Genomic DNA, 14555 nt, shown 5'->3' with positions numbered 1-14555 from the left:
TGTTCTGTTTAAAATAATTTTTAGTCCTCTTATCACACATTGCTACTTAGCAGTACTCCTGTTCTTAGTATGCTGTCAATTATTGGATAGTAGTTCAAATCTGTGCCTTGGATTGATTCTTAACTTGATGGCAAAATGTGCTGTATTTATATAATTGATGAAGGCCAGTTTTTGTGTGTGTGTATGTATGTATGTATATATATATCTTGCAATATCTGAACTTGAGAGAACTTTTTGCAGGTATCTTACTTATTTTCTGAAATACTTGATAAGAGTAACTTACCAAATATTTGCAGATTTTTCTGGCAGTTAATTTTAATTAATTCGGGTTTTGGATGATTTCATTTATTTTAATTTCTTAGTGCAGTTGACTCTTAGTTATCTTGACTGTGGATTAACTGTGTGTCCTGGGTGCAGAAACACTTGAGCTGTCTCCAGACGTAAAAAGCTAGAGATACCTTAAGTGCCTCTGTAGGAAGTAGCTCTCATTCATTAGGGCTAAAACTGAACCCAAGATAATAAGATCTGCTGAGATACCACCTGGCTTTTTGAAGAGCCCCTGTATCACACACCTTGGCATGTCTCAGAATCTGTGTTAACATGTTGATTTTGTGTTTCATTGTGCACCCTCCCACTACTGTAGATAAGAAGTTGATTGTAGTCTTTGCAGTCACAAATACTGGTTTCGCCAGGCACACCCATCCTGCTTGCCATAATGGGCCGTATCCTCTGATTATGAAGATAGTAGGGGAGGAGAGCAGAGGCATGAAATGATTGAGGAGGTGAAGGCAAGGAATACAGTAAGAAAGGAAAAGAAGCAGGAGATACAGCATGGTCCAGTTTCTCTTGCTTCTCTCTCAGTAGCTAAACAGATCTCTACCACCTTTTGCCCTCTCCATGTCATTTCCCATGCTGCTGAGTCAGAGCCCTGTCTCAACAGGTCATGCCCAATATTGCCTTCCATCATGGCCCACCCTGTGGTAGATGGTACAAGCTCACATCACTTAACAGAGATTTTCTTTCTCTCTACAAGTAATGTGCCTCAGTAAGCCATTTATTTCCACTGCTGAGTCCTCAACAGAAGAGAGATTCATTTGCTCGGAGTCGTTTTGGATCATGAGTTGAGCAGCCATCTGTTAGTTTTTTGCAGGCAACAATTTCCCTGAAAAATGAAACAAAACTGAGCCTGATGCATCTACATACATACGCACCAACTGTAAAGGGTCAGGAGCATTGCAGTCAATCTCTAGTGAAGGATTCTGGAGTTTCAGGCAGTATGATGTTGACAAATTATCTTTTTATTTTGTGAAAACTCCTTCTAGTATCATTTGGAGTGATGGGCTCTCTAGAGCTATTTGTAGGTTTTTTATGGTCCTTTAAGGTTCTTTAATAGGTTTCATTTGGTAGATTGACTTCTAATTCTAGCAATTCATCAGCTTGTCAAGGAAGGGGAAAACCAACATCTGAAAGTTGCCAGGTTTGGTGATTTGAACTTCTTATGGTTGTTTTACAGTCCTAAAATTCTGATCCTTTCTGATAATTATGTATATACCTACGAGACATTAAAATTCAGAAATGTTTCATAAAACTCTGAATGAAAACTTGAGTGTCTCAGATTCATTCTTAGACCTCTACAGATGCACTAGTCCCCTTTACCTGCAGAATAATCTTGACTTTCCTTCTTACTGTGAAACATAGTTTTAACCAATATACTGCTTTTTTGCTTCCTTATTAGGTATTGGTGGATTTATGGTACGTCAGAGAAGCCGTACGGGGCAGGGGAAGACTAAAAGATCTCTCTCCAGGAAGGATTCTTCTGGATCTGTTTCTGAGCAGTTGCCTGGCAGAGATGAAGGTAACTGCAGAAACTTGTTTCAAAGTTTTTGTTCATGCTTAATGCAATACAAATAATGCAACTCATCAATGTACAATTCTGTCCAGAGATGTGTTACGAAGGAAAAAGTTTTTTGTGTTTGCCATGATGACTCTATTAATTCAAATGAAAATACACATTTCTACATACTTGTAATGTCAACAGAATCCGTGATTAGCAAAGAAACTGAAACAATTAATTGGAGGCTGCTGTGGCAGCTAAATACTGAGGATTATTAAGGACTGCTGTGTTGTCTCAGACCTCTGTTTAGTCTAGCTTTGACCAGTAGAAGACAGAAGTGTAAGAAACCAGGAAGGTTTAGAGCAATCCTCTTTCTGATACGCCTTCCTCCAGATGTAGTCCAGATCCATAGGTGTCTTCTAGACCATCAGCTTTAATATTCAACAGTGTTCCATTCCACAAATGTGTCTGATATTTTATGTATCTATTTATGCTCTGGAAAGTCCTATTTTAGTGACTTCAATGATACACAGTTGTTGCATGAAGAAATAATTCCTTTTCATTTTAAACTGGATATCTGAAAGTTTCATAAGCTACTCTCGCATTTCATGTTATGAAAGATGATTTTAAAAAGTAAAATTCTCTATTAATTTGTAATACAGAAGGATTTTCTAGATGGGTGTAATATTCCCCCATCAGTAGTTGTCTTTTCCAGGACTGAAGAATCCTACTCTACAATGGCAAAGCCATTGTGTTGCTCTGACACTGTAGTACTCAGTAGGTTGGGCACCTCACAAGAAGTCAGTCTTTGTTTATGGTCCTTGTTCTCTTGCTTGCTATGTGTGGTTAGACTAAATTATTTCATGTGTCTGGATTTGTTCACACTACCTAATCTGGAAAATATTGAGGTATCATTAAGATGAGATGTGGAATATGTTTAGTTCAGAGCCTGTTTCCTATAAAGTCAGTCGAAGGAGGCAGCTGCTTCTAAAAGTTAGCTGACACCATCTCAGTTAGAAGACTCTGGTCTTTGATTTCTCCTGTTATTCTCTCCTGTCTGTTTAGCTATTGAGTTTTTAACATTTTCAGAGCCAGATTGGTCTCTTGGTATATATTTTTACAACATGGTGGAGACCAGATCTTTACTATAGCATCCAGGCAGTGTTAAAAACTAGTAGTTAAATGTTGTCCTTGCTTGCATTTTTAGAACTACTTTATGAAGCCAACAGATGTTTCTTTCACCAGTGCAACCTGGTACTCTAGTTGGGTCCCCTATTCAGATACAGAGCTTACTTTCTGTTTAATATGAGTGTTATAGCTATATTCTTCTGCTTCCTAAATATTATTTTGGTATAATATACTACGTTGTTTCAGGTAGTCCTGAAAATTTTGCTTTAAAGTTTTAATTTTTATGGGGATCTGCTCCTTTAAGTAAAAAAAAAAATAAAATTCCTAAGAAATTAATTCCCCATTCTAGCTAACAGTACAATGCATATTGTTAAAAAGCAGTATTTGTGTTTTCAGTTAAAAGTTTGAGCTTTTTGCTGCTCAGGCACACTTGCTTGTTAAGGAAAAAATGATTCAGAAAGAAAACAAATAACTCAGAAAATCTTTGTATGTATTAAATCATCATAGCTTGCTGAGAGCCTACTTCTCAGCTGCCAGTTCCGATCAGCCTTACCAAGTTTTTTGGTACCCTTGTCATGTTCCACCCCCTTTCTCAGCAGAAGCTCACTCTCAAACAATGCAGAGCTCACAGTGTTGGTGAGCCTCGTTCTACTCCCTGTCCTCTGAATATGGTACAGCAGATCACTGCAGTACAAAGCACAGCTGATTTTACTACCACGGTAATATATTTTCTTAAATAACTTCCAGGGTCATTAACTTCATGCAATTAGCTTTGGCAAGACAGAAGTAGCAGGACTTAAAAAGTTCCACTTTTACGTGCAGCGTTTTCCTTGATCTGTTGAAACAGAATACTGAATGACTGACGAACACTGTGTGCTTTTGTATTTATTAAAAAAACAGTGCCACTTTGGAGTATGATAGCTGAATAAGTGTGTTATTTTTCTTGTAGGGCTTCTTTATAGATTTCTTTTTCTAGCCTGTTCATCATTTATATGACAGTCTTTTCTTGGATTTAAAAAAAAAAGTTTTTTTAGTTTTAATTTGAGAAAAATTAGTGAATAAAATGAAATGTGTAACTCAACATTGATGATTTTGGAGATATCACTTCAGTGGAATTATCTTTCAAATATCTGGTTGAATAGCACCTATAATTTCTCTCAAATTACCCAATTATTAGGTGATATGGAGATATGAAAGTTCAAGGCCTGCCTTCAGCTGTTGAGGTACGACGAGGTAGCGATGTGACTAGTATCACATACGGTATTTCATGCTGCCAGAGCCCAGATGATCAGGTGGCAGCTCACAGCTGGCTGGATAAAAGCCACCTTCAGAGAACATCTAGAGTGATATTCAGTAAACCCATGCACCCACATAGGTGGCAAGATGCGTTAGGTATGCTGACACTGTAACTTTAGAGCAAGATATAGAGTATTTAATTTGTTTGTGCCTATATGTTACTTTTTAGGTTGGACAGAACAGCTGCCAGACACTCCAGTTGAGGAGTCTACCCCAGCTTCTGAAAGTACTGAGAAAATAAAAAAGCGTTACAGAAAAAAGAAAAATAAACTTGAAGAAACCTTTCCTGCCTACTTGCAGGTAAAGCTATTGGTATACTTGTGGAAAAACATTTGAAAACCTAATCTTTATATGTCTTGATCCATAGTTCATTTAAACCATCAATGTTTCTTTTTAGGTTTGCGTTTTATCATTCAAATGAAATGGGTTTTCTGTAAAGAACATTCGTAAGTTTGTACAGAAAGTGGTATGTTATATTGAATCTCCAGTCCTTTGGTGTTATTTCTGTATGTGTGGATATCAACTTGTTCTGAGAGGAGGAGGAGAGGGAGAAAGAAGCATTTCTTTTCTCTCTGAACTGACACATGAGGTTTTCAGCATTCAGCTCTGTAGGATGTCTTAGCCTCGTCATGCCCTTTCCTCAAGATACTAATTATTTTTTTCAGAAGATTATAGGACATGATTTGATAGGAGAAACTTGTTTTCTTACAGTTTTGTGGTTTTATATGCCCTGCATCTTCCTACCACAATAATCTCTACTATTTCCCCCCTGTTAATTGTGATATGTCCCCAGCAGGTAAGAGGTAGCACTCAGGAATAATAACTAGGATATTAATGGTGATTGAGCAACTTACCTACCTTCAACTGGTTTATAAACTGACTGGTTTATATATGTGTCAGCTGATATATATGATATATGTGGTTTAACATCAGTCAACATGTCTCTGTTGTGGTTTAACATCAGTCAACAGCTAAGCCCCACACAGCCACTGGCTCATAACCCCCCTGGTGGGATGGGGGAGAGAATCAGAAGAGTAAAAATGAGAAAGCTTGTGGGTTGAGATGAAGACAGTTTAATAGGTAAAGCAAAAGCCACACACGCAAGCAGAGCAAAACAAGGAATTAATTTGCTACTTCCCATCAGCAGGCAGGTGTTCAACCATCTCCAGGAAATCAGGGCTGCATCACATGTAATGGTGACTTGGGAAGACAAATGCCATCACTCCAATCGTTCCCTCCTTCCTTCTTCTTCTCCATCTTCTCCTTCTTCTTCTCCAAGCTTTATATGCTGAGCATGATGTCATATGCCATCCAGAGGGATCTTGAGAGGTGGGCCTGTGTGAACCTCATGAAGTTCAACACGTCCAAGTGCAAGATCTTCCATATGGGTGGGAACAATCCCAAGCACGAACACAGGCGAGGTGGAGAATGGATCAAGAGGAGTCCTGAGGAGAAGGACTTGAGGGCGTTGGTTGATGAGAAGCTCAACATGAGCCGTCGATGTGCGCTGGCAGCCCAGAAAGCCAACCGTATCCTGGGCTGCATCCAAAGAAATGTGGCCAGCAGGTCAAGGGAGGGAATTCTCTCCCATTACTCTGCTCTCGTGAGACCCCACCTGCAGTACTGCATTCAGCTCTGGGGCCTCCAACATAGGAAGGACATGGAGCTGTTGGAGCGAGCCCAGAGGAGGGCCATGAAGATCATCTGAAGGCTGGAGCACCTCTCCTATGAAGACAGGCTGAGAGGGTTGGGGTTGTTCAGCCTGGAGAAGAGAAGGCTCCAGGGAGACCTTCTAGCAGCCTTCCAGTACCTAAAGGGGGCCTACAAGAAAGCTGGAGAGGGACTTTTTACAAGGGCATGGAGCAATAGGACAAGGGGTAACAGCTTTAAACTGAAAGAGTGGATTTCGATTAGATGTAAGGAAGAAATTTTTCATTCTGAGGGTGGTGAGGCACTGGAACAGGTTTCCCAGAGAAGTTGTGGATGCCCCATCCCTGGAAGTGTTCAAGGCCAAGCTGGATGAGAATTTGAGCAACCTGATCTAGTAGAAGGTGTCCCTGGCCATGGCAGGGGGGTTGGAACTAGATGATCTTTAAGGTCCCTTCCAACCCAAACCAATCTGTAATACTGTATCCCTTTGGTGAGTTAGGGTCAGCAGTCCCAGCTGTGTCCCCTCTCAGCTTCTTGTGCCCCCCCAGCCTACCCACTGGTGGGGTATTGTGAGAAGCAGAAAAGGTCTTGACTCTATGTGAGCACTGCCCAGCATTAATGAAAACATCTCTGTGTTATCAACACTGTTTTCAGCACAAATTCAAAACAGCCCCATGCCAGCTACTGTGGAGAAGATTAACTCTATCCCAGCCAAAACCAGTACAGTCTCTCACTGAGAATATTATTTGACTCGTTCTTCTTCTCAACTGCCTTTTTCATGAAAACTGTATTATGTTTTAGATGTTCACCAAACTTCATGACATAGACTATATCAGGATTGAAAGCAAGGAATTGACAGAGAGGCAGAACAATCTCTGCCTAAAAATAATTTGTATTTTATAAGTTGAAAAGAAAATACTTAAGCAACGTTTCCTTTGAATTAATAATCACAGATTATTAATAAGGGTAAATAGTTTTTTCTTAATGCATATTTTTACTCCTGTAAAACAGAATGTTTCTTAGATTCTTCTTTTGCTAGTGTTTGAATAACTGATACTGAAGAATATATCTTTAGCTTTATTTATAGCAACTGTATTCTAAATTTAGATTTCAAAGACTACATGAAAACAGAAAAAGGTGTTATATAATTAATAAAAATCGGCTTGAAAATTTGATAGGTTGTTGTCAAATTGCTGAGTACTCAGGCTCAGGTGAGTGACAACTGTTACGTAATATTTCAAAAGATACTGATGTAAGTTAAACAGCTTCAGGTGTTTTGTCACTGCCGTTTGACGTTGGGATGACTTTGTGCAAAGTGAAATGCAGTGTAGGGTCATTCTAGAATTTAGACCACAGTGCGGTTGCATGTTTTTTGTAAGCTTGTGTTCAGGTTGCTTAGCAGTATTCTTTGTCTTCAGATGTCCTTTTTGTGTAAGGAGAAATACTTTAAATATTGAAAAACTTGGGATATATCATAACACTTTATTGGTACACTGTCAGTGCCACATCTGCATAAGAAAACTATATTTTTTCTCTATAATTTAAGGTATTAAATTCATCATAAAATAATAATAATAATGTAGCTACCTCAAGTAAGTTGTATCCTCACCTCATAGCTTGGAAGATATACTGCCATACTAGAAGGCATGTGAAATTGAGACTATATTTTTATATTTCTTGTAATCATTGGCTTTTAATTTTAACTTTGCCGTTTACCCAACTTTTTCAATAGATACAGTACTCTTCCTACATTGAATCCTTTTGTCTTCTTTGCAGGAAGCTTTCTTTGGGAAAGACCTACTAGATACCAGTAGACAAAACAAGATGAGCCTAGATAATTTACCTGAAGAATCACTTTCACTCTCATGTAAAACAAATCTGACCACCAATTTCCTGGATCCTTCATCTGACCCCCTTCTTAGCTCAACCTCCACTCCAGCTCAGGCAAAACTGGGACCTCAAGGTATACAAAGCTAAAGTTAGTGATAATTCAGTAGTTTGATTCTGTGGTTGCAATTGGGGCTTTTCCACTCTTTTCTCACAATGTTTATCTGATGTTTCAACATTCTGTATATTAACTGTCCTTGTGAGGTTAAATTACATTGATAATCAGTGATATTGAGCTCTAGGGCTTCAGCTGTTTCAGCAGGAGCAATGGATGGCACAACAATTAGCACTTAATGCAGATCTGAAACTCCTTGACTGTAACATCCATGTCTATATAATCCATGAAAATTAATTCAATGTGAGAGTAAGCATACAGATCCGTTATAGAAGAAGACAAAAATAACTCTAATTAAAAGATATTTTTAGTAGTCTAGTAAATATTAATTGGATGAATATCATCCAAGTGTTATTTTCTTTAATGTTTTAGATTATATTAAGTTGCCAGTCTCCTCGGAATTTTTGGTTCTCCATGTCCTTTCTGATCACGAGTGCCTTTTCCAGGTACAGTTTGTAGCCCCCAGGCAATTTTCTTCTTTTGCTATTGCAAAACATTACTGAAGTTACTGCTGAGAGTTTTGCAAATAGCCAGAGGGTTGTAAAGTGCTGCTGAAAGGGCAGCTTCACACAAAGGAGCAATTAAAAGTGAAAACCTTACTCTCCCCTCCAAATTATTTTTTTCTCTGTGTCTTGTATATGCTGTTAGCTAGAGGTGTCTTAGCATTCTGTATTTTTTAAAAACTCTGACTACTTCTCGTGTGTGTTAATTTGTGGCTTGTGTTTCAGCTCATCCTTATGAGCTTTTTAATCTAAAAATGTTTACATACGTTGGTACAGTTTTCCGTGTCCAGAGAGTCATTTGAAGAAAGATTATTTGTGATTGTTACTTGGTGAAAATCTGCCAAATGAAAAGCAAAAGGCTACATTGTAATTAAACATTGATTGTTATACAGTTGAAATTGTGAATAATAGAGAATGCAAAAGTTAACTTCCCCTGAAGGGGAAACCACTACAAACGGAGTGTTTCAAGGTCTGTATTTCATTGGTTCCAACACTACAGGAAAATATTCTCATGCAGACTTTTTTTCACTCCAGCATTCTTTTGAAGCCAGAGAAACACAGATTCAGAAGTATTTGCTGGTCTATCCATCTGCAAGATTCAAGTCGTTAACGTTCAAGTATTATGGTAGTATGAGGTTTTAGAAATTGATGAACTTGATGTTAATTCAATGTTCTGTTTTTCAAAGTTCAAAAGGAATTTTTAAAAAAGCTTCTTCATGAATAAGCAGAGTTGTAAAACTTCATAATTTCCTCTGGTTTTTATTCAGAAATAAATCATAATGAGGTGGCTATTAATAAATAAATCACTAGCAACAGTTGTAAGCAGATGAGCTACTCTTTCCCATTTTATATGCGACAGACTCAAAGGACAGTGCTTTCTGGCCATAGGAATGTTCTCAACAATTGTCTCTCAACTGTTCAGATTTTTGGCCAAAATTCTGGCCAGACGGAGCTGTTTGTTGTAGTTGGAGCGCCAGTGGGTGAAGTCATCTGCCAGTATTGATCAGTTCCAGTGCAATTTTTCTTAACTCTTGCACTGTGACTTTGTGGAGACAATTATTTCCACAATAGCATCCACAAATGTGAGAGCACCAGATTCATTTTGAGTGGTGGAGACCCTGGTAAATTGGCTGAGCTAGCATCAGTCACATCTTCCCTTCTGGCTGGTACTGCAGAGAAGCTGGAGGTGAGCACAGTGTCCAGGAGCACCTGTAATACTTTCATCGTTTCGATACAGACCTGACTTTGGCGCAGGAGCAATATGAACTTCTTTAGTCACTGCACGGGGAGGCTGTAGGACTGTATCATGTTATTTTCCTACAGTGCTATTTCTCACAAGGATTGCTGACTCCTGTGAGAGTCCTTGCTTAACTGGGTAGATGTTTTCCACAAGGAAGATGTTCTTCCCTTGGAAACTCGACTTGTTTAATCCCAGGACTAAAGATTAGATATACTTGTTCATCTTCCAAAGAGCTCTCAAGCATCTAAAGAGGAGGTTTCTCAATCTGCTTTGCTTTCCAACGTGTGCACAGGGCTGCTAGGGAGTTGAACAGTGATGTGTTCAGTCTGCTCATGAACTGACCGTGCATTTCAGTGACACGTTCTGTGACAATTTATTCTTAGAGCTTTGTTAATCGTAGCTGAAGCTTTTGATAGACAGGATTGCAGTAGTGATGGGAATTGGCAGTGCCAGCCAGAAGGTGGTTTTTGGAGTCCTTTGTTCACTATTAATAACTAGTAACTATGACTGAAGTGAGCTTCAGGCTCTCAGTCCTGATTTCTGTCTGGCAGAGAGATGGCAGTTTTTGTTTTCGGGTGCAAGACTCACCTTTCCTGTGGTTTTATAACATGCGTGGCACACTGTAGTGTATTTTGCCTGGGACCGACCCCTAAAATCAGTTCCAAGATAGTGCTAGAGCGGAGTGTGAAGGGTTGCTCACTGGGAACACAAAGCACCAGATCTCCAGGGTCTCCCTGGTTCTTCATGGGTAAAGTTGAAGGTGGTGATTGAGATCTGTTGAATCCTAAGTAGTTTGAGGAATGTCCACATCTCTTCTGAGTTTCTTGACCTGGATATCTCTGATGAAGTAGTCACTTGATGAGGTGCGTACTGTGAAGGCTTTGGCAATGTGAAGACAGGCTGAGAGAGTTGGGGTTGTTCAGCCTGGAGAAGAGAAGGCTCCAGGGAGACCTTCTAGCAGCCTTCCAGTACCTAAAAGGGGCCTACAAGAAAGCTGGAGAGGGACTTTTTACAAGGGCCTGTGATAGGACAAGGGGAAATGGCTTTAAACTGAAAGAGGGGAGATTTAGATTAGAGATAAGGAATAAATTCTTGACTCTGAGGGTGGCGAGGCACTGGAACAGGTTGCTCAGAGATGTTGTGGATGCCCCATCCCTGGAAGTGTTCAAGGCCAGGCTGGATGAGACTTTGAGCAACCTGATCTAGTGGAGGGTGTCCCTGCCCATGGCAGGAGGGTTGGAATGAGATGATCCTTAAGGTTCCTTCCAACTGGAAACATTCTATGATTCTATGCAATCTTTCCTTTAGTTTGAAATAGCTTAAATTCAGTGTGTTTTTTCTAGGGATGCTGAAAAAGTCACCTGTTCAAGTAGGGCCTCCAGAGAATGCTAACGAAATTCTTCCTAGCCTAAAGGAGAGGAGTCGTCTGAGCCTGTGTGCAATTGACTCGAATGCTGCTGGGATGTTTTATAACTAGATACATTATTGCATGATTAAGCATCTTAGGGTGGCTGAAGCCTTGGGAAAGGTGTTTTAATTCTTTTAGAACTTTATAAATAAATAAGAGTAAATGCATCGGCAGAATCAGGATTGCAAGATAGAAGTAGAACTGTGCTCTCTTAGAGATCCAGCATTACAAGCAAATTATTTTCCTTTTTGCTTTGTCTTAATTTTCATGTCCATTCTGAGAGTCAAATTAATGAGCAGTATTGAGCTATTTGTTTGGCAGCAGATGTCGACCAGCTATTGATTCTGATCTGAAGCAGCTGACTGAAGTGATTTAGTTGTTTCCAAGATAATATTTAGCACACTGAAATTAAAACAAGGAAAAAAATAGAATAAAAATGTAAAAATATGCTTTAGAGTAGATGTCTTGCATGAGGCTTATGGATCATAGAGTCTAGTCCTCTGGTATCACTAACACTCAGCCTTTTTATAGCCTTAAGCTCCATTTTGAAAGCAGGTAGCTTTTTTCCAACCTACTCATCTCATCGGAAGACCATTACAGAATCTGATTGCCTTAATAGTTAGGAGCCCTCTAATTTAAAGTCTGAATTTATTAATGCCAGTTTGTAGCTACGGGTGGTAAACTCTTCAGTTATATCTTCCAACCTGAGCTCTTTCTAGCTACTTGTTCAATGTATTTACATTTAGAAGTTGAATTTTTAGGGACTGTTCCCAAGCGCATTACTAAGGGCTGTGGAGAAAAACACCACGCAAAATAATACAGAAGAATTAAAGGCTTCTAATACAGTCTCGGTGCTTTCTTCATAAGGGCTTTTTGCTCTCTGATACTTAACTGCCTTCAAATTGGAATTCAGGAAGTTTAAAGAATGGCTAAAGTCAATCCTTTGCCTACTAGCTAGCTGAAGTCATGAACATCACCTCGTGGTGCCTGGTGTTAGTTAGTTACTTGCGTAATTAGACCAAATTGCCAGAAGGAAAACAAGTATCTCAAAAAACCCCACCAAAACCAAACACACCAAAAGCCCAACAGCTAGGTTCTATTTAAAACTTTGCGTTTCATAGTGCTTTTTATCAGGTACACAAAATAACTATATCCACAGAGGGATGTGGTTTTGATGCACTTTAATTAATACTTCTCCTGTTACCAATAGGAGCAGTGTTCTTTATGTATGTGTAAACAGACTGGTCTGCACTGGCACATGGATCCACGAAGCTGAGTGGCAAACATAAAACATGATTTAATTAGGGTGGTATCATCTCGTCTGCATTACAAAGGATAAAAATAAAAAATAAAAATAGTAAAGTGAAGAAAAATCATCTTCATTTTGACTTTCAGTAATGGTAGAAGGGAATAGGATTGTCTCTGAAAAACAGCAGAGGGAACATTTAAATCATTGTAAAGTTTAGCAGCTTGGAAAGTAGCCTCTTGATATAAGTAAATCCTTGGCACTAGACCTCTGAATTAAGCTAGAAATACTTTTCTGGGGCAGTAGGGTTGTAACAGTGGAAAAGATAACCCATATATCTATGAAATAAGTTTGCTCTTCGACTTTCTGGTCTCTCTTCAACCTACCCGTGTTTGTTTTCCACATTGTACATTGTGTGGTTTGTATTACTGCCTTTCCTCTGTGTAATTATACGTGTATTTGTATACATTACCATCTCATGATGATTCATTGGTCTTGCAAGGGTTGTTCATGTAGTCATGATAGCCTGCAGTTTCTCTGAAAAATATTTTTCTCAACTTCTATTTATTTGTCAAACAATTTTCTTCACATGTTGCACATCTGTTATAGACCTAAAAAACTAGTTAATGAAACCAGATGGGCCTTTTGGGGTTGTTTCTCTCTAATGAATTGAATGTCAAGAAGATAATCATATCCAGAGTTTATTATTTAATATCAAATAATTTATTGCTAGGACCAGGCCAGTTTTTCCTAGACAACAAACAAACATGACATCTCTACCTCTGGCTGTTCTCACTTCTTCAGGATTTTTTCTGATCTTAAAAATAGCATCTCCAATGTCCAATTACTTGCTACTGCTTCATACTCTTACATTTTACTTCCCTATCAGGGTGTAGTGACTGTTTGCTCTGTAGTTTTAAGAAAGATAGTGGTGGTGAGAGAAGTAACTGATCACTTTTTTATCTTTTTTTTTTTTAATATTCCCTGATGATTTGCTGTCAGCCGTGTCCTTTTATAAAACATATTTATTGACTTTTACATTCACAGGCGTTTGTGTCTTAGAGGTTGCAAGTTCTCACTAGATACTAGTGGGTTTTTTCCCCCCTAAAATCACCCAATCTTTCTTCCACATGACTGATTACATTATAACTTTTAGTGTATTGGACAAAATACTCAGCAACGGAAGCACGTGAAGATGACTACAGTACCAGCTGGGGGGGGTGTTAGTCAGCACAGTCTCTCGCCCCAGAGTGACTTTGCAGTACATAACACACTATGGGAGGCCCTGATGGCCTGGTAAATCTGTGTTTGAGTGTATAGCTCAAGTTATAGTACATCACCAGAGTCACGTATAAATGCCACGACTGATTGATTGATTGATTTGATTTATTGTGTCTTATGCAGGCAGCACCGACGATCCTTTAGCCGATCTTTCTGAGGTCTTAAATACTGATGATGATATTCTTGGAATACTTTCTGATGATTTGGTAAAGTCTGGAGATCATTCGGGTATGTATGTTTATAAGGTCTCTCCAGTATTTGTCGTCTTTTTTCCTCGTTATTATTGATGTATTTTTTGTATTGTGTCTATAGGTTATGCTCTAGGTGATTTCAGATACAATTTTCATATCTTAAGAATACCTTGGTTTGAAGTGATTTTGTTGTCTTCTACAGAAAAGAAATCCCCAACCTTTTCAACATTTTGGTGTACTTGGCTCTTTGCTTTGCTGCTTAAGAGGGAATAAATTGTAGCTGCCGTTGTCTCATACCTGCGTAGCTTTTTTCAGCATGCAGCTTTTTCTTTACTTTTTTTTTTTTGTTTTTGTGTTATAATCATCCATTTTATCTGGTTTGGGTCCTGTAGGTCTTGATTTATGCACTTTCCAGGTTGAGAACTCACCCTCCCCATTTGGTAAGAAACTAAACAATGGATGATCCATGGTTAGAAGTAGTCATCTTTCCTAGTGGTTTTAGCTGAAAGAACTGCATGTGTAGAAACTAGTACTCCTTTACTGTGTCACTAATTCATGCTTTCACTTTCCACTCTTTCTGTGGTGTTTAAGTCTTAACACGACCTATCAGCTCTGCACTCCGCACTTAAGAGTACTGCATAAAGTTTTGCTTACAGCTTTTAAAAGCCTTCCTGAGTTTTTGTGTTTCATGATACAAAACCATGCATTTTCTTGCTGCCACTGTTAATTTTAAAATTACTCCTAGTAGTAGTGTGTAGTTTTTATCATAGTGGTAT

The 14555-nt window shown here is 38.7% G+C and overlaps 1 protein-coding gene across 13 annotated transcripts in view; it reads left to right on the top strand.

The window, feature by feature from the left end:
- Window positions 1-14555, top strand: part of KMT2C (lysine methyltransferase 2C) — a 211770-nt gene that overhangs the window by 154509 nt on the left and 42706 nt on the right. For 12 of the 13 annotated variants that reach the window (XM_086614336.1, XM_086614346.1, XM_086614342.1 and 9 more), the window contains 5 exons: window positions 1736-1855; window positions 4428-4558; window positions 7685-7871; window positions 13712-13816; window positions 14172-14219. In XM_086614336.1, coding sequence (XP_086470462.1) covers window positions 1736-1855; window positions 4428-4558; window positions 7685-7871; window positions 13712-13816; window positions 14172-14219 — 591 coding nt within the window. The remainder of the gene's footprint in view (window positions 1-1735; window positions 1856-4427; window positions 4559-7684; window positions 7872-13711; window positions 13817-14171; window positions 14220-14555) is intronic. The other variant, XM_086614344.1, reaches the window with a different exon arrangement.

This window comes from Tauraco erythrolophus, chromosome 7 (assembly GCF_009769465.1).
Source record: "Tauraco erythrolophus isolate bTauEry1 chromosome 7, bTauEry1.pri, whole genome shotgun sequence".
Taxonomy (NCBI): Eukaryota; Metazoa; Chordata; class Aves; order Musophagiformes; family Musophagidae; genus Tauraco; species Tauraco erythrolophus.
Note: the sequence above shows the minus strand (reverse complement) of the source record. Positions and strands in the feature narration are given on the sequence as shown.